General features: G+C 36.0%; 1 protein-coding gene across 4 annotated transcripts; it reads right to left on the bottom strand.

Annotated features, from left to right (window-relative positions):
* Nucleotides 1-175: 175 nt before the first annotated feature.
* On the bottom strand, nt 176-23,000 carry LOC117929358 (probable sodium/metabolite cotransporter BASS4, chloroplastic). Of its 4 annotated transcripts, XM_034849645.1 has the most exons (14): nt 22,745-22,999; nt 21,994-22,087; nt 11,226-11,333; nt 11,059-11,126; nt 8,841-8,919; nt 8,190-8,248; nt 8,037-8,105; nt 6,725-6,838; nt 5,064-5,085; nt 3,757-3,824; nt 1,954-2,039; nt 988-1,117; nt 656-757; nt 176-558 (listed from the first exon to the last, which is right to left on the bottom strand). In XM_034849645.1, the coding sequence occupies exons 1-14, from the start codon at nt 22,928-22,930 to the stop codon at nt 484-486; spliced, it is 1,260 nt and encodes a 419-aa protein (XP_034705536.1). In that variant the 5' UTR covers nt 22,931-22,999; the 3' UTR covers nt 176-483. The 4 variants fall into 4 exon arrangements, with proteins under 4 accessions (XP_034705536.1, XP_034705538.1, XP_034705540.1 ...); XM_034849647.1 differs by lacking the exon at nt 6,725-6,838 and having other exon boundaries at nt 22,745-23,000; XM_034849649.1 differs by lacking the exons at nt 176-558; nt 656-757 and having other exon boundaries at nt 994-1,117; nt 1,995-2,039; nt 22,745-23,000.
* Nucleotides 23,001-27,510: the final 4,510 nt, after the last annotated feature.

Here is a 27,510-nt window from a genome sequence, read left to right as displayed (position 1 = left end):
CCTGACTTCCCACCTGTCAACAAAACTAACTGTGCTAAGTGCACCCAATAGCTTCAATGGGGAACATTCACCCTTTCCTCACCATTATCTATCATGCCTTTTGGGACAGGCTTCCCCTGTTTGAGGATTAATATGCCTCTCAACTCAACTAGGCTTAAAAAGCAATATGAAAGGATGAACCCAAGTCTAGTCTTTATGATGTATATATCTATGGTGTATTTGCCATTTGAGGTAAATATGATACAATGATAGAATTTGACTATACAAGATGGATCTCTAGATATAGATTAAAAACAATAATGGGACTAAGAGCCGCCACAAAACTCTAATTCAACAATACTAACAAGGATGAGGTGAATACCATTGGTTGCCCAGGTCTTGTTAAACACTTTGGTCTCTGCAAAGATTAGCAGGTCGCTGTGAACAACATCCATGTACTTCAACATTGCTGTCTATCAACATTCACGACCTTATTCTCATATTTCAGGCTACCTTGGCATTATCAGATGTGCGGTCCTTTCCAAGCCAGATATTGATAAGGAAAGAGTCCATAATTATCTACATTTTAGATTTTATTTTTATTTTTTTGTATATATTAGCTAAAATCAGGTTGTTAAAAAAATGCAAAATGAAAAGATGGGAAGAAATATGTGACCTGATTCAAGTGTGCTGCAACACAAGGAAGAACCAATAAACCAGATTCACCAAGTGTACCATGAAGCTGCTCCACAACTGCTACCATCACAGGCAATGTTTTCTACAAAGGCATGCAACCAAATCAAACCTCTATAATCATCACAATACAAAAGCATCCTAGGAAAGACCTCAACTAGTTATTTGTAATAAAAATAGTTGCCAAGGAATTTTCCAGATGAAATGTAGTCCATTGATGGATGGATGCTTTCAGATATAAATCTTCTGAAAGTCTCTGCACATTAAAATTGCTGCATTAGATATTTAAAGTTCAAAAGCACTATTATAAATTACCTGGCTAGCAACAAGCAAAAAAGCAACGGTGTTCTGTCTCTTAGCAAAAGGGGATTTGCTACCACCGGAGACGGCTGAGAGGCTCTGTATTGAGAGAGCATTAAAAGCTAATAGGACGAGATGCAGAACTCTGCAACACAAGAAATGACCCTTTCCTCAGTTGATGCCACTTCATTAAAGCTCAAGAGAGTTTGAGCCACAAGCAAATTATCTGAGCACCATACAGATTTTTTATGCTTTTCACTAACTGTGCATGTGACCCCTATTTACTTCACTCTCTGAACTTAAGGCAATTGTGCTTCATAGATATTAAATGATCTCAGAGTTAACAAAAAACAGATACAAGTACTTGAGAGTTAGCAGTGTAATAAAATGAGCATGCACTTTAAATTTCTGTTTCCACACAAATGGTAAAATTGGTGAATAAATTTCTTTTTGAACAAATGGATACTTTGGTATTTAAAAGTCAAAATCAGCTGAAATTTTTGAAGTGAAAAATTATAAAGATTTGAAGTGAAAATGAATGCTGAATCTCATTGAAATTAAAAACCTGATGAAAAAAATGCTAATATAATAAAACAATCTATACAGAATCACAGATGCATATATAGCTAATAAGCCTGCCAATGTAGAAGCATGTGGTAAAAGAAACAGCTAGAATATCAGCTTAATTGCATCTCAATGTCCATGTTTACAGGTTCTCTTGTGATCCTAAAAAGAAAAGGATCTATTTAATCCTAATAAGAACAAAATTGTGGAGGTTTAATAGCATTACAGTAGCCATAGAATTCAGTCCTGAAGTGAAATACTTGGGAGAAAATTTATATGTTAACAGCTGTCTGATATATCACCATTAAACCATTGGCATGCTAGATGAAGAGAACTCAAGAAATCCTTGTTATCATAACAAATTATGAGTAAAATGACACCACAAATGTATGAACAGATTAAGAGAATAGAATGTACGTTCCCATCCCAATGGCCACAAGAAAGACTGCAGGCTTCACCATTAATAGCAGTGACCTTGATCTACTCACTTGTATCCATGGAACCTGAATAAACATTAAGGGTTCAAACATAGATTAACTTTTGGAGCCCCAAAAAAAAGGGCAAAAAAATTCATGATAAAAGATGAGGAACAACTTGATTTGCTTCCTCAAAGATGTTTCTGAAGATCAGAGTTATACCACAAGCAAATATTGGAACTCAGGTTTTGCAGGACCATTCACCCTTGTGACAGAAATTTTCAAAGCAAACATGCAATTTCTCCAAAAATAAATAAATAAACAAATAAAAAGGCCTTAACTAAGGTGGCATTTGGATACTACTTTTATTTTTAAAATAGAAACTTCAATACAAAATACAAGAACTTTTATACAAAAAAAATAGAAATTTACCCTGTGTTCTTCAAAACTTTTTTCAAAATTTTAAAATTGTGGAAATGAAATTTTTTTTACTTAAATTTTAAAAAATTTAAAATATGTTTTCAAGCATACAAGATATATACCTACTTTTTATAAATGAATTCCTATATTTTGTACAAGACTTTCTATTTTTAAAAGCAAAAATAGGAAATGTATCTAAACATGCACCTAGTATTACTAAAATCATATTAGTAAAATTATGGAGAAAAAAAAATTGATAGATTTTCTATTGGCATTTTATGGAACATAAAGAGCCGAATAATCTGATGCAAGAAGGTTTTTTTATTTTTTATTTTTTATTTTTATTTTTTCACCCTTAAATCATCATTACAGTAACAGATCAGGATTGAGGTTTGATAGGGGAATGAATTGGGGATGATCATGAGTTGGTTACAGGGAAGTTGCATGAACAAACTTAGCAACTGCAATGCTGTTTCAATGGTTTGAAGTTATATGCTACAGAAAGAAGATCAGATTCTAATGACAGAATAATCTGAACAAAAGATGAATCCAAGGGGGGAGATGAAGAAGTAAAATAATTAGACGTGCAAGAAGAGCAACCATACACTACAAAGTTAAAACTGCAAATCTGAATTGGTTATTCAGTAATTGAAAAAAGGAGATGATTAAACTTTTTTTAGAATTTTGGCTCAAAATCGCCTTGAACCAAACAAAATATATGTTTTAGGCTTGTTTTCAAACTATTGTTCAAACTCGCCCTCCCCTTTTTTATTTTTAAAATTATTTAGAAACCACATTTTCAAAATGCAGTTTCTAAGTCTGTACTGAATGAAACTGCAGTTTCAAACAAATTTTTAAAAAGATAAAAATAAAAAATAAAATATGAGAGAGAGCGGCCATTTTGAACAAAAGTTTCAAAACATGCCGCAAACAAATCTTTTGTTTGGCTGAAAGGCCATTTTCAACCCAAAATTCCTTTTTATGTACTTAAAAGATTCTAAAAGTCCATGATCCTTGTTATTGAATCCTTCCATTGAATCACATAATCCTAACCAGTGATCAGTTATATGGTACAGTGAAGAACATGGCGAGGCAAATAAATATAAATGTACAACCACACATTTTAAAAGAACAGTAATACTGATTAAGGCAAAGCAAATAAATGCCAACACTTCTTTATGACATTGAACATGCAAGAAACTCACGGTATTGGTACTATCTATCCCATCTTGTTAGATGTAACAATAACTAATGTATCATACAGAGGTGCATATGTAAATTAAAAAAAAAAATTAAAAAAAAAATAAATAAATAAATAATAAAGAAAACACACACACATACAGGCATTTGGAAAAAGGAAAAATATTTGAGGTTTAGGTCTTACCAAACTAAGGAAGATTGCACTAATCATTGAGAGAAGTTTACGGTTTTTATCAACAAAGTCAGCCACACCTGTAGCACAGGTATAATTAGGCCTAGAGACAGATATGGTATTTATAGGCACTTTGAACAGTTAGCATCTTGTAATCACTACTGAAATGGATTATAACCATTCTGAAACATATTTCTCTTGTTAAAAAGTTATCTCAAAGACCTGCTCATGCAGCGCATATTGACAAGAAAGGGAAGTTCTGGGTTAACTTTGATTTTCTTTATGTTGGTATGTCATAAATTAGTGATTTACATATTTGAACTGTTCGGCCCCTAGCATAATGGATTAATTATGTTCCTCTTGGGATTGAGGCATACATATGCATGTATGTATTCCCATTAGAATCTAGTCAAATCTTATTTAGACTTAGAAAATTGTATTTCTCGGAAACTTCTTCCTTATTTCTTACTTCTAGAAGTTCCTATTTGTTAGACTTTTATCTTGTAGCTTGTCTAATTGCGTATCTTTTTACTGGGTTGCAAAATAGTTATAAGATGTTTACAAAATTCCTACTTCAAGAAGTTTAAATCTTATTCGGTTTCTGTGTCAGTTACTTTTTGCTTTTAGAAAGCTTTTTCTTGCCTAAAGAGTTTTGATGCGTCCAATTGAGGTCCAATGCACCCAACCAAAATTATAGTTTGACTAATGAGAATCTGAGACTTATAATTCTTGTTGAGAACTGTAACCATGATTGCCTAGTTTTCTCTTCTTTCTTCTATTACTTGTTCTTAAAATTTCTTGTAGATTTTGGAATTGATATAATTTTCACTCAAGCAATCACTGTTTTCTTTATCATTCTAACATAAAAAAAAAAAAAAAAATCCTACTTTCTGTTCTATGTCAGGTCACCCAAAAACTTAGTTGCACAGGGATCCAAACAACTTAATTTCTGGATTCCAGCATCTATTTTTTATTGACTTTCAAAACCTTGCTTTCAGCCCTAACAATTGGCTTCCATTATTAAAAACCTTAAAAGTATTACCTTTCCTAGATCTTAGCCCAGCCCAGCCCAGCAATAAAGAGATTAGAGAGTACTATTCAAGTTTTCAGTATCCAGCATGACCCATAATATGGGTTCACCTGATTCAAATGGTACATAACCAAAGGTTTAAACAGGTTATTCCTAGTTTTAGAAAATAGAACCCTCATTTGAAAAAGAACTCACTATTATATTGTGTACTACAAATCAATTCCCCTCACATTATGTACTTCCTAGGGGCTACACATCAAATGCAAAATCAAGACTACTAGACACTCACCTTTGAAAGATTCACGTAAAACCTGCAGATTAGAAGGCACAAATTAGTCCCCAAAATTATGATAAAAAACCTAAAGAAAGAACACCATAGGAAGTGTGTAAACTACAAATTAGCATCATTTCTTTAACAAACAAAAAGTGTTTCCTAGTTTGTCTTAACATTTTGAGATTTGTGATATTTTCTATAATAAATTCCTGATGCTCTAGTTAAAGTTTTTATACATCTACAACCTAATTGGAAACATTTTCGAAAACAGTTCTTAAAAAACAATTTTTTTTAAACAATTTTCAAAAACAGTTCTATAATGTTTTTCAAAACAAAAGTTTGTTTGAGAACTTGGAATGTTCTCAACCAATTTTTTATATTTTCAAATATTTTTTTAAAATAACTTTTATAAGAAATGTTTTATTTTCAATCATTCTCCATATTTGTACAATTATTTTTTAAAACAGCCCCTAGAAAACGATTAAAATGTATTATCAAAAAACACCCTATTTTCAAAACAATTTTCAGAAACCTGTTTAGAAACAATTGACAGTCAAACGTACTTTCATATTTTTCTACTCTCAAAAATAAAAAACTGTTCCTGACAACAGTTCCCTAACATGGCCTTACAAGTTATATAGAACTTTTGCCAAATGGTAGATCTGTTGTTTCTGAGTATGAGGGGCTTTTGCCGCTTTGATCCTAAACTAAACAAGGTTGTCTTGGTCTAAACAATACAACAAATTCATTGACATGAATTAACCATACAAGATCTCAACAAAATAAAAAAAGGAGTAAAACAAGCTTCAATGCAAAAGAAAAATAAGCTATGCAGCTTATGAATGTGACAAAAATATATAAAGCTGTAGAAGAGGAATGGGAAGGAATAAAAGGTATAAAATTCTTCCTTAATATTTAGTCTGCACAGAGATCCATATGTGTACAAAAATTCCTAGCACTAAAAATAGAAACTTTCCTAACTTAATTACATCAGATCCCTTAAGTGATGGGATTGCCTAATTCTCTCCTCAATTACAAAATTATACAGCCATGGCTTTCCTAATGTCATTCTTCCACAAAAGACTCTTCACAACTCAAGGGGGAAAAATCCCCTAAAAAGGACGTCATTTGACTAACTCCTCACTTGGCTAAGTGATCTATAATACCATTCGCTAAGCAAGGAGTCCAAAAGAGAGAGCAATCCAAACCTCTAGCACACTTGAAATTTAGTAAAAGGCACATATCTTTCCTCCATAAATCTCTCCCCTTCTTAGATACCCACAAAATAACAATTTTTTTACCCTCCTTCAATCAGATTGAAAAGGCTTATAGCCATATCTACAAAAGATTAAAATTTCTACCTATGATCATCGATTCCAATGTTTTACATCCTAGAAAAATTTAACCTTTCATTTTACTAGAGAGAAGTTAATCAAGGGGCTAAACCAGAGTTTTCCTTCATAATGAACACCGAGTTAATCCTTTGTCCGCTTTTTGTCGTTGTGTATCACATTATTGCCAAGGTGAGAGGAACCATTTTTTTTTTTGTTTGAGAAGTTCACTCCCAACTTGAAAAGCTTCACATATATACATAGTAACATGATATCACAAGAATTTTTCTTCTTGAAAAATTAAAGGTATGCAAATTCTACCTATAGTGGTAATGAAGGTATTACCTTCCCCAAGATTAGAGGGATCAAAAGTGTGACAACAAGACTTCGAAGCAGTTGCTTAGTTGGAACAGAAACACCAACTCCATCAGCTATGAACTTGGAAATAGAAAATGGGACCTAAATATGTGTAATTAACATTTAGCACACACTCCCAGTGACTAAACCAAATCATTAACTTTGATGTAAAGCATTATAAATTGATGCCATCACAAATACAAATTAATTATTCATGTAAACTCATACTTATACCCACATACACACACATATTGAGAGAGATAGAGGCAAAGCAACAACCAGAGAGAGAGAGACACACACACACACACAAGCATGCATATATATATATATATATATATAGAGAGAGAGAGAGAGAGAGAGAGAGAGAATTGCTGGGTAATTCAGCTTCATTAAAAATTTGCAATTTGCTGTTCTTAATCCAATAAGACTTTATTATGAACTTAGAAACAGAAAACATAAAGAAGGCATGTGCTTGGTAAGAGCATACATAAAGTAATGACTACAAAACTGTACTTCCATGACATAATGGATATCATTTCCTTTGGTCTAACACATATAAGCTCCATTTATTGAAGTTTTACATATACTTTCTGAAAGAAAAATCTTTCTTGTGCATGAAAAAGAGTGTCATTCAAAAACCCAGGAATTATAATTTAGTAAATATTTTGCATGAGAAAGCATAATACCAAGCATCCAACCACCCAGCAGAGAACCATTTGTTCTACAGAGTGGGATGGATGTAGAAACAACTCAGGATTGAAACTTGAGGAGAAAAGGGGCACCTAAAATTTGAACCAACACCTAGCACAGAGAGTAACCAAGAAGAACAAATAAATAGCAAGAATAAAGACAGGCAAGATAAATAAATGAAAGACACCAGAAATTACAGGCAACTTCTTTTAAGTGTAGCCTTGATTTGAATTTTCTTTTAGAATATGAGAATACAGAAAGCTAATTGAAAAGGAAAATGTGATCATAAGCTTTGTACCCATGGTTCTCATGAAATTGATATTTGCAAAGTAAGACATTTTGGAGTGTAGAACAAGTTTTAAGTGGACATAATTCTGTAGCACAATTGAAGCTCATCATCAGATATTTCATATATAGAAGTTTAACTAAATCTGGTGTCCAAGTCAAGATGCAAATAGAATACATCAAATATAAAATAACTAATAAGCACCAAAATTATAGCTCTGCAATAAACTCTGCATGGACAAGATGTTAAATTGTGTTTCAGAATAAGATCTGAACTCAAAGCTAATATTTTTCTTGATACTAATGATGTTCCTCGTGTACTTACAATCAAAATTCCCAAGAGATTAGATATCACTGTCATTGCAAGAGCAAGTGCAGAATTCCCCCCAGCAAGCTGTGTTTTAGCAATACAAATCCTCAGTTAAATTTAAAACCTACTCCATGCAGAACCATGATTTTGGGAGAAGGACTGACATGCCTGAGTCAGTGCCACACCACTTGATAATGTTGTCGGCATACAGCTAAATATAGCCAGACCTGTAGAAGTCAGAAAAGATTTTAAACAGTTTGCAAATTGGCAAGAGAGAAATAATAGATGACTGCACCAGCACAAGATTGTGGATCATGTGCTCACTTCAAAGGCAAAAGTTAGCGTTTGCCCAATGTCCTCAGTGTCAATGAAAAACAAAAGAACACACACCATTATCTGCAACCGAGTAGTGTTTGCCCTATGTGCTTAGCGTCCATGAAAAGCAAAAATTGGTATATTCTATGAATGGAAAAAAAACCAATTTGGAACTAAAAGGTAGTATCCAAATGATATTAGTTTCAAATGAACCATCACTATAATGCAAATGTTGGTAGCAAAAGGGGAGGAGAAATCTCTACAACTATCAGAGAAATCACAAGACTAAGAGCATTCAACACTTTTCACTTCAAAAACCTACCACTCTTTTCTTTGAACTGAGCTTGAAGATGAACTTTGATGCAAAATAGGATCCAAACGTTTCAGTTTTTTATAGGAAGCATATAACTTCTTAAAAGTTAGTCTATTACTGTTTTGAAATTATTTTGGGACAATAAACTTTTGCAAAATTTCAGCTGAAAAAAATGAAGTTCAGTGCCATACCAGTTATAAATTCTCGAGGTTGGAGCTGAAATTGCAAAATAAGCCTTGAAAAGAGGGGGGTAAATAATAGAATAGAACCCTGCACTGACAGGAATAATTGGTTAACAGCATAAATGCATTTTTACTGAAAAAATCAAATTTATTATTAGAAGAAAAGTAAGAAGTACAAGGATGAGCTATCCTTCTCAAAAAGAAAGCAGGAAATAGCCAAGGTAAAAATACAACCCCAAAGGCCACTCCATCAATAGGAAATATTGGTCCTACAACACATCAAGTGGGGACATCATCCCATACAAACCCCTCCAAGGTCCTAGCTCTCCTCTTAGCCAACAGATTGGCTTCCTAGTAAGACCTGGACCTGCATAAAAGGGAAGAGCCCAGGTCCCTGGATCATGAATTCTCCTCATCCAATGGTCCAGCCTCAAGGACTCTCTTAGTTGTTCAAATTTGAGGTTCCACAAGAGGTGCTTTCCAATACAATATTTGAAGTAGTTGTTTGAATTTCTTATGAGACACAACTGAAATAAGTTCTTAATTGTAAAAGGACTCTAAATGTAAGGATTGTTCTTGGATTCCCAAACGGGTTTGAATTAACTTCATCTAATTGTGCTTCCCCCAACATAAAAGAAAACATAGGCAATCTTTAAGTGATAACAACCAAGGAATCTAGTTTGATCATGAGATTCCTATCTTTCAAGTCCATCACTACTTCTATTCCCAATCAGTTTGAGAAAAAACACATAGCATTTCCCCACCATTATCTTTATGAGTTCCCAAAACCCCATCAAGCCTAGAGGTTTCCTACTGAGCATCCATTGAACATTCAGATGGAAACTTCCATATGAAGGACCAATCTCCAGGTTAATGAATTCCTCTTTGTGTTGCATTCCATATAAGCAGCCTACAATATCCTAGCAATGAGACTCTGCAGAATACAAAAAATTCATAGCCACATACATTGAGAGAGAGGTCAAGAATAGAAATCTGTCATATTTCTTCCACTGTCCCCGCTTTTCCCAAAGATCCTACTGATTCTTCCAACCAAACCACTCAGTGACTAAAAAACCACACCATCCCTCCCTCTTTCCGTAGCCCTCAGAGGAAATGGCCATCATACCCAAGAGAAACAATCAACAGATTCTTGCAAGGCAAACACATTCTACATTTTTCTAGAGTGATGATAAGAAAAATTGAAGAGCAACACATGGTATAGATAAATTGTTCACCCATCCCAAACACCTCCCTTCTCCCCTCCCAAAGAAAGAAAGAAAAATAAAAATAAAAATGTAACTTTAATAAACCAAAAAATATTCAACCATCTAGATATAGTCTAACAGAGAGATCCTTTTTTTTATCAGTATAGTCTAACAGAGAGATCTTACTTAATAGTAGCTTCCTTAGAGCCCAGCAAAATCAAAAGTTTCCTTCTTTCATGTTTTGAGGTCAATTTTGATGAATATTAACTCTAGATTTAGAGCTTTTGCATCCCTAAACTTGGAGCACCAACACTGGAAGGCTGGAAGGTTAATTTTAAAGACAAAGTAAAACCTAAAGGAAGGAAATCAAGATCAACAGAAACAACATGAGAAATAGGACAACAAGGCCTAAGAAGATGATAGTTTGCAGAATAATCTTCCCACTTTGAGTAGAAGAGAAATCATCCAATCTATAATATATTGCATTTTCTTGAAAGTTCAACAAGGTAAAGTATGAATGCATAAAGAAATATCCCTAAAAACCAATACCTCAATGAAGAAAGTTAAGCCTCTCTCACATTATATTTATTAGCAGGGTACAACTGAAACCCATTATAATGCCATTGTTCAATATCCTTCAATTGGATAGGACAGGAGTGAGGCAAACCTCCACCCATCAAAACAAATCTTTCTTGATTCTTTCCTAAGATTTTAAGGTAAGGAAACTTTTACTTAAGACAAAGGAAAGTATTAAATGACATATTAGATTGCGTCCCAATATTTAAAAAACAATTAAATGCATGAAAGTGCAAGAAGAGTCAAAATCCTGTTTATGACTTCAGATACTAATGATAACAGGACCAAGTATAGTTAGTATCAGTGAAAGAAGTAGATCCAAAGACAGGGGTGTCCCACCACACACCAACCCATTTTGAAAATATTGAAGAATACGAAAGAAGAACAAAAGATGAAGAATGAACCTACAAAATGCATAATCACACATAAGAAATTCAAGTTCATACTAGCCCAAAAATTCCAACTGGCCATGCTTCAGCAGCTGCACCAATTTCTCCACTACGCAGCATCAAACCTGTAGCATGAGAAAATAAAATTTTAAAATAATAATAGGGCAAGGTTGACATTATAAGTTAATATAATTGATAAAGAATGAGTAATATCAGAATCTTACCAGAGATGATAAATATCCCAAAAGTGCTTACTTTTGACAAAGAATACCTGTCAGCAAGACAACCAAGAGTAGGATTTGCAAGACCCAATGCCACTCCACTGACTAGAGCTGATGCATGCAGTTTTGCACAACAACAAAAAAATAAATAAATAAATAATAAAATAAATTCTAATTAACAATAAAGACAAAGGTTCCAGGGGAAAAATTGCAGACAAAGGTTAAACAACATGAACTTCATTTTGTTTTTAAACAAGAAAAAAATGTATTTTAAAATCAATTCAACAAAACCTTATCCCCGATAAATGAAGTGAGCTATACAAATCCAACTGCACCTTAAACTACATCAAGATCGATATCAAATGTTGAATCACATGCAGAGACTCAACCATATTATGTTTATCCTCCCTTTCTCTTTTTAGCACCTTCAACCAGAACCATATCATTTCTTTTGGTGCAGGTAGGTCAATGCGGTATATGATGGAACCATCTCTCCTTGATTTCCCCATCTAGCCCTCAATTGGTATTTATCCATAAATCTCACAAATACACCATTTAATTATAGTCTCCATAAAACAGTAACTCTTGTCTATATAAATATATAGGAAGAATTTAAAATCCAGGGACAATGACTCTTGATTCACTTTCCATCATTCTTTTCTCAATGATGTTTGGTAGAATTAAAGATTAAGTACTTAAACTTTAGTGTTGAAACATAACCGTTGAAGGTTTAAAGTATTTTAAACTGAAAAGCTTTGGCCTCACTTCAAGACTAAGTAGTATATTCAATTAAACTATTTAACAACTAAAAGAAATTGAACTCCAAAAATTGTTAATTTATAACTTTAGATTCTTTGAATATTTTTTCGGCGATATTATCTCAATAATAGTAAGGCCACAACGCAAGGCTATCAGAATGGAGATCAACCAAATCACAACCCAACCTCACCTTAGGTTGAAAGTTTTTCCAAGCCCTATGTTGGATAAGATGAACTCCTGATGAACCAACTTATCGGATTGCTCAGATTAGGTATGAATCAGGTAGCTTTTTAGTTATATTTTTTAACAGGTGCAAAAAATATATTATTAAGTGTCAAAAAGGAGCTATGATACAAGTTAACCATACAAGAAACACATATAAAAAACAAATTAAAAATGGAAAAAAACCTCAAACAAGATCCTATTTGGGGCTCCCTTTGGGAGCTTCGCATAAGTCTGTGAAGGTTTGGGACGGAGTGGAAGAGCGGATGAGGAAGAAACTTGCCTTGTGGAAGAGGCAATTCATTTCTAAGGGAGGAAGACTCACTCTCATCCGGAGTACTTTGGCGAGCATGCCAACTTACCTTATGTCACTATTGCGCATGCCAAGAGTGGTTAAATTAAGACTTGAGAAAATACAAAGGGACTTTCTTTGGGGAGGGGGAGCGTTGGAGAAGAGGCCCCATCTTGTTAAGTGGGCTGTTGTTTGTACTCACAAAAAGATGGGTGGATTGGGGATTAGAAATCTCTCCATTCTTAATAGAGCCCTCTTGTGCAAATGGAGTTGGCGTTATGCGGTTGAAAGAGACTCGTATTGGAAGCTTATTATTAGTACGAAGTATGGGGTTGAAAGAGGAGGGTGGAGCACTTGTGGGGCTAGGGAGGGCCATGGGGTTGGGCTTTGGAAGGAAATCAGCAAGGAAGGTTTGCTACTGTTCAATAATGTATCTTTCTCAGTGGGAGATGGTAAAAGGGTGAGGTTTTGGAAAGACATTTGGTGCGGGAACACCCCCCTTTGTGAGGCTTTTCCCTCTTTGTTTGATTTAGCGGGTTCTAAAGATGCGTGGGTTGCGGACTATTGGGATCCAATGAGGGAAGTGGGAAGGTGGGCTCCACTTTTCCTTAGACCTTTCAACAATTGGGAGGTGGAGGAGGTGGAGAGACTCCTATCGTCCATTCAAGGGAAGAGGTTGGATGCTGATGGGGAGGATAGGATGCTGTGGAGAGGGACGAAAAATGAGACTTTCACTGTAAAATCTCTTTACAAGTCTCTTGATCATAGCTGTGCAGTCTCGTTTCCAGGTAATATCATTTGGAGTCCGTATGTTCCTTCAAAGGTGAGTTTTTTTGCTTGGGAAGCTTCTTGGGAGAAGGTCCTTACTCAAGATCAGCTTAAGAGAAGGGGCTGGATTTTAGCCAATAGATGTTGCTTGTGTTGCGTTGAAGAGGAAACGATAAATCATATCCTTGTTCACTATTCTACGACGAAGATTTTGTGGGATCTGTTGCTTTCTCTTTTTGGGGTCAATTGGGTGTTGCCGTTTACGGTGAGAGACACTTTATTAAGTTGGTATGTCGCTTTTAAGGACAAGAATCATAGAAAGGTTTGGCGGGCAGCTCCTCTTTGTTTATTTTGGACAATTTGGAAGGAAAGAAATAGGATAGTCTTCGATAACGAGGCTTTGTCGACTCAAAGATTGAAAAACTCATTTGTTTGTAATCTCTTATCCTGGGCTAATTCTTCTATAGTTGTAGGCCCTTTATCTTTGTTTAACTTTGTGGATTGGTTGGGTTCTTGTTGAGGGCCGGTGAGTGCTTGTGTTTTTGTTGCTTATTTTAGGTGTCTCTTGTATACTCCCTGTATGCTCTGGGTTGCCTTTCAAGCTCCCTTTCTCTAATATATATTTGTGCTTTTGCCTATCAAAAGATCCTAAGCTAACACCAACCTATTAATGCAACCCATAAAGGACAGGCTTCTTTTTCCCAAGGAATTCCCTGACCATAGGAACAGACTTCATGCCAAAGTCATTTACTCTTAACTTAAAACTCTCCATTGGTTCAAAAAATGTCTCAATTTCACTTCATCTAAGTATGCTAGATATGCATAGGGTTTTGCATTCTTCCATTCCTTCCTCTTCCTTTAGGAAACAAAGGTGTCATGTCAATTCACCAAAAAGCATGGTTAAAAGTTGCAATATCAATTGTCGACTCAACAAGTTACAAGGCGAATTGGTCTTAACAGTTTTTTTTTTTTACTAGAAACAAGAATTGCATTAATATCATATAGAGATTTCATGAGAGGGATGAGGAATCCTTCCACAAATATACAAACCTGATCTAAACCACTAAAAAACTCCGCTATACAATTGAAAAGACAGCTTGGCTACTCTTAATGGTGGCCCAACCCTAATGTGTACGTACCGCAAGCCAACTGAGCTAAATGACATTTAAAGGACATCCTTTAAATTTGTTAGTACAAGAGGCCCACTAAGAAGTAAATTGGTCTCAACATATTAAATTGTGTTTTTTTTTTTTTTTTTTGACAAGCAAAAGTATTATTAATAGTGCCTAATCAATAGTGGGCACACCAAAATACACAAGGAGTATACAGAGATGTCAAAAAGGGACATTTAGATGGAGAGATTGATAAAAGATACCCCTCTTACATCAATAAGAGCACAACCAATCAATCAAATCTAGAATAGACATAGAGGCGCCTCTAAAGGACTTTCTTGCCCAAAGCTAGAGAAAGCACGAAAAGGCATTTTTGAGAGAATGAACTAATTATTCTTCGTAGACAATGACTCTGCCTCAACGATTCGTCTCCTTCCAGATGATCCAAAATAAGCATAAAAGAGTTGCCCTTCACACCTTCATGCACTTCTTCCCTATAAAAGTCCCATATCAACTTGGTAACATTTCACCAACCATAGCGGGCATCACCCACTCTACTTTAAACAATGAGAATAATAAGTGCCATTTATATTCTCATTTTAGCACAATGAAGCAAGACATGATCAACCAATTCCTCCTCTACTTTATAAAGATTGTTATTGGGTAATACACACAATAGGCTAATTAAAAAACTCTAAATTTCTAAAAAAAAAAATAGAAAAATAATTACAATTAGATGGACTCAACAAATTAATAACAAAAACACACATCACATTTCACATTATCTAAATAGTTATAAAAGCATTCATTTGAATTGTTTATGATAGTATTAGGAATTGAAAACTCATAAAACATTACCACTCATTTTTACACCCAATACCAAATTTTGATAATTGATATATCATGAAAATAAAAATGAAAATAATAAAAAGAAATGTGAATTATAACAAGTCAACGATTGCCCAAAAATAAATCATTTTCAATTTATTATTCCTACTCATAGATGGAGGCATTTTTTCTTGATTGATGCAGGAAATCTATTAGAAATGTTAAGATTATCTAATTTTCTTTCTTCCATTTACATTGGATCTAGGTCATGGTGCCACAACTCCAAGTTGTCTCATGATTTGGCTAATCATGATTCAGATCCAAGTCGTGACCAAGTTAAGCTTGAATTGCATGATACTCTACTTATGTCTCAAATTCATCATGGCAATGGACGAGACAAATATGAGTCAAGCAAGATGTACCAATCTTAGTCGATTCTTTGAACCATGCTAGAGAGATCTCACAAAAATGACTTTATCTACAAGGAATAAGCCACCTCACAATGAATAAGGATACCTTGATGTATCATCCCATCAATGGTGAGGATCTTGCCTCAAACTGCTTCCCAAGGAAAGAAGCCCATCATAGAATGAGCACAAACCCTCACACTAAAGAAGATGGAAAAAGAGAGTTAGTGCTAGAGAAGACCAACTTAAAGAAAGGTTTCACTAAAAAACAACCTTTATTGAAGTAATTCCAAGGAAAAAAAAAAGTCCCCCCTACCCTCCTTGATCTTATATTTATGGGTGATGGCCATGAAGACTACTTTTCACTTTAACTCTTGACCTTTGAAATGACTAAAGAATCTCATGTTCCAATTCCCTTAACCTCCTTTTAAGCACTAGTAATCTATAATCAAAGAGTGACATTCCATATCAGATATAGGAGATGCATTTTAAAGTCGTGAGGGCCTAAGGGGACAATATCTAGACAAGAGGCAGCAAGTCATTATAAATTATATCAGAGTCAATCCCTATGCCTAATGTCTTTGTTTGGCCCAACAAAGAGTGTCTATTTGTTTAGCCCCCCAATCATGTGGACATCATGTCTACATTGGGGGGTAATTGTGATATCCCACATATAAGAGAAAAAGTTTCTAGTACTATATATGTAGGAAATTCTTTTAACCATGTAAATCATTTTAAAGTCTTGAGAATCCATTGGTATAGAGTGGACACTATCTACACGAGAGAGAGGAGACCATTACACAAAGCATTCCCATAAACTAGCAAGGAGAAAGACCTAGAAATTAGTCCTTGAGCACATACTCCCCGTACCAAACATTCAACCACAAAGTAGTCATCCACTAAATATTCACCAATTAGTAGTTGAGTCGAGGAAGATATTTTCATTCTTTATGATTGCTAGAGCCTTTTGTCCTTAGGACCTCCACCCAACCAGTACCAAACATCCAACCACAAACTAGTCGTCCACTAAATATTCACCAATTAGTAGTTAAGCCAGGGAAGATATTTTTCATTCTTTATAATTGCTAGAGCCTTTTGTCCTTAGGACCTCCACCCACCTGGGAGCAAACCTTAACCTAACCCAACACCTTCCATGACACCAAACTTTCAATCATCACCTAACTTCATAGTGTTATAGGTAATTTGTAACAATTGAAAATTTTTTCAAGTTTTTAACCTCCAAAAAATAAAAAATAAAAAAAACAACAACAAATATAAACATCTTATATTAAAAATATGGTCATATGTCATAAAAATATATACACACTATACATGTTAAGCCAAGCAATAGTTAAATTCAAGTTGCCAAGGCTTCAACCAAATCCTAACCATGCCTAGGTGGGGTAAAATTTTTTAATGAAACCAGTATCTTTTGTTTTGGTTAAGCTCAAACCATCCAAGCATGACGCGACCCTAACCAATACTAGTTTGCACAAAATGTCACATGGACAAAACACTTAAACAGTTGGAAAAATTGTGTTTCCATACACTGATGTAAAAATAATCACAAAATAGGAACCCTCTAAAAATAATTCAAGTTTCATGCACTCACCGATCAAAGATAGTACTTAGGATGGTCAAAGGTAGTATCTATATCATTAAAAGGTAATACCTAATGGTCAAAGGTACTACCTTTGACCATAAAGTGTATAAAATGCTAATTATTTTAAATAGCTACTTGAAATTTGTATTTTATAAAGTTGGGTTCATGTTTTGTAGTTTTTTTTATATAGGTATATGGAAACACACTTTTCCCTAAACAGTTACATAGTTAAGAGGTAAAAACTTGTGAGATTAGAAAGGAGAAAAAGGAAAGTGCAGAAATATTGAAGTTTGTCTAACTAGACTTCCATTTTTTTTGATAGGCAAAGGCAACAATATATTAGAAAAGGGCACCAAGAGGAAAACCCAATAGCATACAAGAAGTATACAAAAGGCCCCTTAAGGCACACACAAAAGAAGAGAAAATACAAACCCGACCCTCATCTAGCGCCTAGCCAATCAATAAAACTAGGTAAAGTAATAGAACCTTCATTTACAATTGATTTTGTCCATACCCAAAGATTACAAACAAAAGAATTTTTCACCCTATGAACCGAAAAGTCCTCGTTATCGAAAGCAATCCTGTTTCTTTCCAACCAAATCGTCCAAAAAAGGCACAACGGGGCTGCCTTCCATACTTTTCTATGCTTCTTACCCCACATACAGCCCCCCCATTCAATAAGGGTCTCTTTAGCCGAAGAAGGAGGACCCAACAAACTCCAAAAAGGGCAAACAATAAATCCCATAAAGCTCTTGCCTTGGAGCAATGTATAAGGATACGATCAATTGACTCCTCTTCCTCACAGCACAAAAAACATCTGTTAGCAACAGCCCACCCCCTCTTTTTAAGCTGATCCATAGTGAGCACCTTACCCCAAGAGGCCTCCCAAGCAAAGAAGCTCACTTTGGAAGGCACACTAGGGTTCCATATCACACCGTGAGGGAAAAGACCAGCTCTTCTTGAAGAAAGATCATTATAGAGCGATTTAACTGAAAAAATCCCATTCGAATTCGCCTTCCACATCAGTCTATCTTCCATAAGAGGACTAAGCCTTGCACCTCGGATTGCCAAAAGAAGCCTCTCCACCTCCTCCACCTCCCAATCATTGAAGGACCTAGAAAATCTAGGACTCCAAGCCCCTTCCCCTCCCGAAGTGTCCCAAAACTCCTCAACCCAAGCCTCCTTAGAGGAGGCAAAAGCATACAAGGAGGGGTAAGAATTGCATAAGGCGAGATTCCCCCACCATATATCTTTCCAAAACTTTACCCTTCTACCATTCCCCACTACAAAAGCCACTTTATTTTGCATAAGGGTGCCTTCCTTCCTTATTTCCTTCCAAAAACCAACTCCATAGCTCTCCCTAACTTCTCTAGAACTCCAACCCCCTTCTTCCTCCCCAAACTTCCTCCTAATGACGAGCCTCCAAAAGTTCTCCCTTTCAATCGCATAACGCCAATTCCACTTGCAAAGAAGGGCCCTATTAAGGGTGGAGAGGCGTCTAACACCTAATCCCCCCTTCCTTTTATCCATGCAAACAATTTCCCAATTAACTAAGTGAGGCTTCCTCTCCAAAGCACCCCCTCCCCACAAGAAATCCCTTTGAATTTTCTCCAACCTTAGACTAACCACTCTAGGCATTCGGATTAAAGACATCAAGTATATGGGCATACTTGACAATGTACTCCGTATTAGAGTAAGCCTCCCTCCTTTGGAGATAAATTGTCTCTTCCACAAGGCCAGCCGTTTCCTAAATCTCTCTTCCACCCCATCCCAAACAGCCACGGACTTGTGATTCGCCCCCAACGGAATCCCCAAATAGGTAGAAGGCAGCCTGCCCACTTTACAGCCAGCCTCAAGAGCCAAATTCTCCAAATTCTCCACTCTACCAACCGGCAAAATTTCGCTTTTGTCCAAGTTGATTCTCAAGCCTGATATGGCTTCAAACCACATCAACAACCAGCTTAGGTGGACCATCTGATCTTCAGAAGCTTCACAAAACACTAATGTATCGTCGGCAAACAGCAAATGAGAGACCAAAGCCCCATTCCCGCCTCTTCCATTAACCCTACAGCCTGATAGGAACCCTCCCCCCACTGCTCTATGGATCAGCCTACTTAGGGCCTCCATTCCTATCACGAAAAGGTAAGGGGATAGGGGGTCCCCCTGACGCAGCCCCCTTGAACTGTTGAAGTAGCCTTCCGGGGTGCCATTGATCAATACTGAAAACGTAGCTGTAGAGATGCACCAGGAGATCCACCCATTCCACTTCTCCCCAAATCCCATGCTTTTCAATACAAACAGCAAAAAGTTCCAGTTTATGTGATCGTATGCCTTCTCTAACTAGACTTCCATGTACCTTCTTATTTTTATTTACATTCTTAAGTAAGAATACAATAATACCACTATCAACTAACAAATGAAATTACTCTTAATATAACACATGAAATTAAAATAAACGCTTAAAATACTCTCAAGCTAGAATATCAAGGTTAACATGCTAACTTTTTTTTTTGATAAATATCACGAATATATTAAAGGGCAAAGGCCACCAAGCATACAGGACGTATACAATCTGCCTCAAAGCGAGAGCACAAAAAAACAAGCACCCTTACCCTCCCTTAAGTGGCCGCTAACCACTCCAAAAAACCTAAGAGTGAAGAGGACTCCTCTCCAATATACACCCTAGCCCAACTCCACAAGGTACAAACAAAAGAATTTTTGAGTTTCTGTATATTTAACACCCCTCCCTTGAAAGCTAACCTATTTCTTTCCTTCCATACCGTCCAAAAAATACACACCGGTATAGAATTCCAAATTTTTTTCCTCTTTCTCCCCACAAAGGGGCCCTTCCAACTAAATAACGCCTCCTTCACCATCTCTAGGAGCACCCACTGAACCCCCACAAGGGCAAAAATAATTTCCCATAAGGCCCTTACCACTATACAATGCAAAAGAATGTGATTCACACTCTCCTCTTCACAACAACACAAAAAGCAACGGTTAGGAAGTTGCCAACCCCGTTTTTGGAGCCTATCCAGGGTAAGAATCTTCCCCCACGCTGCTTCCCAAGCAAAAAACGCCGCTTTGGTTGGAACCTTATCCACCCAAACGCCTCTATACGGAAAGTCGCAAGCATTGATAACAACCAGCCTGTTGTAGGCATCCTTCACCCCGTACCTCCCATGTCCCTCCCCCTTTCCAAAGCACCACGTCCTCTTCTGAAGATAGTTTGAAGTCCCTAAGCATAATGAGCAGTCCACTAATCAAATCCAGCTCCCAGTCATTAAAATCCCTATGAAATCTAAGATTCCAACCTCCTGATCCACTGCTATGATCCCACATCTCATTAACCGTTGCATTCCTGTTAACCGCCATCTCATGCAATTGAGGGAAAGAATGGGACAGCCTCTCAATCCCACACCACTGATCAGACCAGAATTTCACTCTATTCCCTTTCCCTACCTTAAACTTTGTATTATCCCAACACCACTTAGCTTCCTTCATAATCTCCTTCCATACCCCCACTCCATAAGTACCCCGGACTTCTTTGGTTCTCCACCCAAGCTCTTCCTGACCATATTTCGCCCCAATCATTAACCTCCAAAGATTATCCTTTTCAACTGCAAATCTCCAAACCCACTTGCCCAACAACGCTTTGTTCAAGGAGTCAATCTTCCGAATGCCAAGGCCACCCTTCTCCCTTGAAGTGCACACCACCTCCCAATTAATTAAATGGACCTTCCTCTCCAAGCTGCCCCCTCCCCAAAGAAAGTCCCTTTGTAGTTTTTCAAGCCTCTTTACAACACTTTTCGGTATTGAAACAATGAAAGGTGTTCTACACCCTACTAAGTTGTTATATTCCTAATTTTTCAACCAATTTGCTTTCTATAAGTAAATTGACTACAACCTTAAATTGTTTTTAACATTTCTCCCATTTCATGCTTCTTTCAAGGTCTCAAGAACAAGAGGGCACAAGAAAAATAAGCTGAATTATCTAGATATTAGTCAACCTCCTTCATCGGTATTGAATGGCCCATTCTTGTCTCTTCATGGGCATTTCATTTGAGTCATCCATCTTTGGAAAAGTTGTTTTTAATCATCTATGTCAAACCATGTGTCTAGCTTTAAATGTGAAGTTGGTCAATTGGGCAAGCCTCACCATAGTCTTTTTCAAATCATAGTCATAGTCATCAATCTAAGTCTTTTAATGTAGCCCACATGGACAATTAGGGTCCTTTTCATACTATAAGTTTTAGTTTATTCCCTTCTTTTTTTTTTTTGTCATATGTATTGATGATTACTCTCATATAACAGCACTACTTTTTTCTAAAGTAGATCTAAACTGTCTAATATAATTTTTAAAGTCTAAAATGAAATTTTTGTTTAGTTTCGTGAATCATTAGAAGTTCTTCAATCCAATGCATTGGGATACATAAAATCAATCATGAATTCATTTTATGCTAATCATGGTAATTCACCAAACTATTTGCACTCACACCTCTCAACAAAATGGTGTCATTGAGCAAAAGCATCACCATTCACTGGATGTTGCTTGCACCTTATTGTTCCATATGCAGGTACCAAAGTATTCTTACGCCAATGCTACATATGTATATGAATTCAAAGCAACCCTACAAAGGTTAAGGCTCTTCAAACAATGCAGCAAAGAAATAACGCAAGCACGAAGTAAATTATTATCAGAACATGAAACATATATAATAGCAAGAAAGCTCAAGAATATACAGGATTAAAGTTTGCACCATCAAAGTAACATGGCTACCTAATGGAAGAAAATTATCTGCCACAAAACTCAACAAAGGTTTTGCCCAAATCAATGCCTTTCCCGAGCTGGCTGCTTGACTTGCATCATCTCCCTGAAACAAAACAATAACCATGTCATTCACGAAAATATAATCATACCCGCAATCTATGGCATAATGCAGCCATTTAATTACCAATGATTTTCCCTTTGTTTATTTCAAGACAATATGTCCCAAAAAATTATTTTCCCAAAATGGTTGAAAATTCTCTAACTTACAATGTTGGCATTTGTCGATCAATATATAGATCCTATGAATTTTACACCTCATTAAATCCTTTAAGAATATCCCGCAATTGACCTATATAAACCAGGTGTTCCACTTCAGTCAGATCTTTTTGGGCCACAACTCTGATGTTACTTCTGTACTTCTTTAGCCAATATCAGTGGACCATGTTCAAATTCGAGGAACTACAAATTTAATCCATTTATTTCAGTTTAATGGCCTAGCAGGAAGCTTACATTTTCTCGTGAACCTTATCTTTTAGGGCTTATCTTATACCTATGGATGTTCAAACATGAAAAGACTAGGGCAGTTTTATGACCGAAATTTACTTTTTCTTGGACAAAAAATTCCATAGCATCAAACAGAGTCAATAAGCTAAACGAAGCCAAGAGGCATGATACAAAATTTTGAGAAGTTGGGCTAAAAAAAGAAAAACATCAACATGCATTTTTTCCGGGAAACAAGCAGAGGAAGAGGGAGAGGAACCTGAGCGGAATGTTGAGCAGCTGTGATGGGGAATGACTTGGAGACAGAGCGTGGTTTCCGAAGAAGTAATGAGCATTTGTGAGTGGAAATGCAGAATCTGATGGCATTTGATGTAATGGGCGTTGGATGGGGCAGCGTTTTAGGGTGCGGAGGTCTGAGAATTAGGGTTTGGATGATTGCAGCCATGGGAGAGGGAATGAGGAATTGAGGATGAGTGTTAATTCAGACACCTACACTCATCCAAGCATTAGCCTAATGCATGATTATTTTATTGGGATAACAGATTAAAAGGTCCCAATACATCCGGACAAAAATATCCCTCAGCTGCAACAACTCTTTTTTCCCTCCCATTCTAATTTTATTTCTCTCCCCTCACCTCTTTTTTATTCTTTCTTCAACTCTCATTTTTTTTCATTTTCTCCCGTTGTTCCCATTTCTCTCTTTTCAATACATTTCTTCAAGTTTCACACATAATTTCTCTTCAAATTTCTTCAACTTAAAGCGCTTAAAGTTGTAGCTGGATAATTAGTATTTAAAGTTATGACCGGATAAACAGTGTGTACGTTTATTTTTTTCTTTCATATTTTATTTATTGAATAAGGCTCGCAAGAGATAACTAATGGATCTCCAAAGAGTCCAAAAAACTTACCAAGTGTTGGCCTAGGTGATTTTAAGGGATTTTCAAGGAAAACTCCCACTTTTGTATCTGGATCCCTTACCTAGCTTCCTTTAATCCAAGAAATGAAAAACCTAGCCACTCATCCTCTGAGAAAACATCCTCAGAGGTTGTTTGGCTAGAAATAAAATAAAAACAAAAAATGAATAGGTAAGACAGAGCAAAGCTCTGTGTATTTCCTACTAAAAGAATTTACAAGTGTTCTCAAGAATTTCTTCTGAGATTCCAAGATATTTTAAGACATATATAGAGAGATATTTTTAACCCCTCATTTAGATATCCTAAATATCTAAAAATATCTTTATCTGTTTACAAGAAGAAAATAGGTAATTACACAAAATATCTTGAGATAAAAATCTAACGGAGTCGGTGCAAAAATATTTGAAAATTACATAGGAGGATTTTCGCAAGGCTTGTGAAATTTCGTACAGGGTGCGAAATTCATTTTTCTCAATCTTGCTTTGTCCTGCAGCTTGTACTCCTTTTGGCATTTCGCATAGTGATTACTACTCAAAAAGTGCTATTTGATAGCTTTTAATTAATCCTTTTAAACACTTTTGAGTAGTAGTTAGAGCCTTTTAACCCAATTAGCATGTTAAGGCTCCTTGCAATCAATTATAATCAAATTGCCTTAAGTTTTGGTGTTTTGATAGCATTTTGACCACCAAAGCATTATGTAATTGAGGAGAGTTATATGGAATCCTTGGCAAGCAATGGGAAGCTAAGAGGAATGAAGAAGCCAAGCTTTGAAGCACTTTTGCCATAAGCAAAGTGGGAATGCAAGGAAAAGCAAAAGAGGAATCAGTTATGGAGCATTCTTGATGACAGTCACTGCAGCCAATTTTGGAGCACTTCCTGAAGTCCAAATTATGCATACAATATGTCATTTGAAAGCTTAGGAAGTCAACAATCCAATGCTTCAAACCGTGTGCAATTTGGAGCTGAAATGAGGAAGTTACAGCCTTTGGAAGACAACTGCTCCAAGCTGAAGGAGGCTTCAGAGTAGTGCTGCGGAATCAGCCTTATGTTGCAAGATATTTCGCAGCACTTTAGCACAGTGCTATGGACTCCCCCTGAAGCTTCATGCCGCGATGAAAGCTAAACACCTCAAGATGGAAGTCCTTTTTGTTGAAGTGTTGAAACAGCTGGCTGCTATGAAGAAATTTCGCAGCTCCTCTTGTGCACTTGCGAAATTCCGCAGACCTCACTTGTCGCCTGCGAAGTGATCTTGAGTGCTCCCCGATATTTGTAACCAACACTTGGAGATATTTTTCATTAGATTTTTGTTGCCCAAATGGCCAAATTCTCCTTGTAAGTCACCAATGATAGATTTCCTTAGCTTTTAAGTTAGGAATTTGGCAAAATATCATGGAATAGCTGTCATTGTAATTTTGGTTTAAAATGAAGCCCGAGGAGCCTGTTAAGGGGGGCTGGTTGTTGAACTTTTTGTAAGCTGAAAAAGGAAGAAATACGCAGAGCTTGAGCTCTTTTCTACCTTACCTTCTCTCTTTGATTGTGTTTTTACTTAATTTATTAAGTTATGCACTCTCTGAGGAATTTTCCCCAGAGAATGAGTAACTAAATCTTTTAGTTCCTTGGAGTTAAGGTTGCCGGGAAAGGTTCCAAGTGCTTTAATCAGAAGCTTTGAGGTTTCAGCTATGAATGAAGAGTAAGTGTGTCCCGTGAATGGTTTATAATGTTTTTAGTTAACTTGAAACACCTTGGAGTCACCTGGGCCAACACTTGGTAAGGCAAGTGATCTCTAACCATGGAGATGCACTAGTTTACCCCTTGCGAGCTTCTGGTAGGTGACTTGAAGGTAGGATTTTCTAGAATAGCCAACACTTGGTAAGCTTTTGGACTCCTAGGAGACATCCATTAGTTACCTCTTGCGAGCTTTTGACGGGTAATCCAAGGTTAAAGATCACCTTGAATGGTAAAGGCTAAGTGAGAGGCTCAAACCATTGCAAGTTGCATCAGTGAGAGAATTAAAGTTGAAATCCAATTGAGGGATGCATTTGTGCAGCACCTGTTAGAGAATTGACTTTATGTTAATTCTCTAATGTGAGGAAGTGAACCAACTGACCGGAGCTATGATTTTGCATGAGGAACCTCCCCTGTATACCTGAATCTCCAAGGAATGCTTTTCTTCTTAAGTTATTTTCATCCCTTGTTGTGTTGTTGATCTAAGTCTAAACCTTTTTCTACCAAAGTTTGTGTTTTATTTCTTTAGCTAATCTTGAAATGAAACAGCACCAATTCACTTTGAATTGGTATCATTTTTAGCTTGAGTACCCTTCCCAGTGGAACGATCCTAGAGCCACTATGCTATAGTAGCTTTGTATTTGCTACCCTAGTTCATGGTGTTATAGGTTAAAAATTTTGTTGATTACACCCGCCATCAAGGAGCACCAGCTGGACATACATCAGCTGAGACACCAATTAGGCATGAATCACATAGCCACGCGAAATTGCTAGATGTTAGATTTCTTATCTGATTCTCTTCCTTGTATACTTAATTGATTTGGCAAAGGCTACGAAGCTCTCCAAAACTTGGATTCTTCATGTGTTTGTGCTTCAACTTGCTTTACCATGGACTATACAAAATTCTCCCTCATTCTTGGTTCGTTTTAACGATAAAAAAGCTATCAAAAACACCAAAACTTGTCAAAAACTGATTAGAAACATTTGCAAGGGTTTTTAATGTGCCAATTGAGTTAAAAGGTAATTACTACTACTCAAAAGTGTTTAAAAGAGTTTATAACAAGCTATAAAAGAGCACTTTTTGAGTAGTAATTAGTAACAAAGTTGTGTTACCACCTAAAATGAGATGCCCAACAGGAAGACCTAGGAAAGTAAGAATTTCTTTTGGTGGAGAGGGTAAGCGCACATCTCGTTGTAGTCGATGTGGTCAATATGGGCATAATAGGAAAACATGCAAACGACCAATCCCTTGATATCATGATAGCTTTGGCACTCTATGAACTTACATGGAATGAAAATTGTAATAGTGAGCTTTTTTGTTTTTTTTGGTACCCATGTGAATGGAAATGTAAGTTACTTTTTTGTATAAGGTGATAGGATAAGCACATAGATCAATACTATAATAATGATTCTCTTTTTTTGCATACCCATAGAAATTGAGATATTTGTTACTTTTGTACACACACACACACACACACACACACACACACACACACACACACACACACACACACACACACACACACATATATATATATATATGAGTTATGTATAAAGTATGAATGAAAATTGCATGTTTATTCTCAAACTGTGGACTTAACTACCTTCAAGTTTGTATATAAAACAACTTGACAATAGTTAAGTTCATGTTTTGTTTGAAGACTGTAGACTTAACTACTTTCAAGTTTGTACATAAAACAACTTGATAATAGTTAAGTTCAAGTTTTGTCTAAAGACCGTTGACTCAACTACCTTCAAGTTTGTACATAAAACAACTTGACAATAGTTAAGTTCAGGTTTTTTCTGAAGACTGTGGACTTAACTACCTTCAAGTTTGTTCATAAAATAATTTGACAATAGTTAAGTTCAGGTTAAAATGGAAACCATAGACACAACTTCCTATGAATCTATACAAGATCAACTTGATACCTGTTAAGTCCAAATTAAATATGTTATTCTGGAATAGACTTTGACTTAATATCTTTCAAGTTTGTTCATAGTTAACTTGATAGTAGTTAAGTTCAGGTGTTCTATTAAGACTGTGGACTTAATTACCTTAAAATTTGTACACAAAACAACTTGACAAAAGTCAAGTTTAGTTTAAAAGGTCAATTGTATACATAAATATTGAACTACATTCATCAAAATATCCAAGTACATATATCAAGTTGTCCAACTACATTTATCAAAATGTCTAACTACATATATCAAGTTATCCAATTACATATAACAAACCATCCAACTGCATTATCAAAATGTGAAATATCAACATGAATTCATTACATAGGCAAGTATTTCATATAAAATAACTCTGCTGCCATCTTTTCCTGAAACCAGTCCATTCAAGCACTTGTTAATGACTTCAATGGATGGTTGTGCATTAAGT

The sequence above is a fragment of the Vitis riparia genome, chromosome 13 (genome assembly GCF_004353265.1).
Source record: "Vitis riparia cultivar Riparia Gloire de Montpellier isolate 1030 chromosome 13, EGFV_Vit.rip_1.0, whole genome shotgun sequence".
Lineage (NCBI taxonomy): Eukaryota > Viridiplantae > Streptophyta > Magnoliopsida > Vitales > Vitaceae > Vitis > Vitis riparia.
This window is presented reverse-complemented; position numbering and strand designations above follow the sequence as displayed.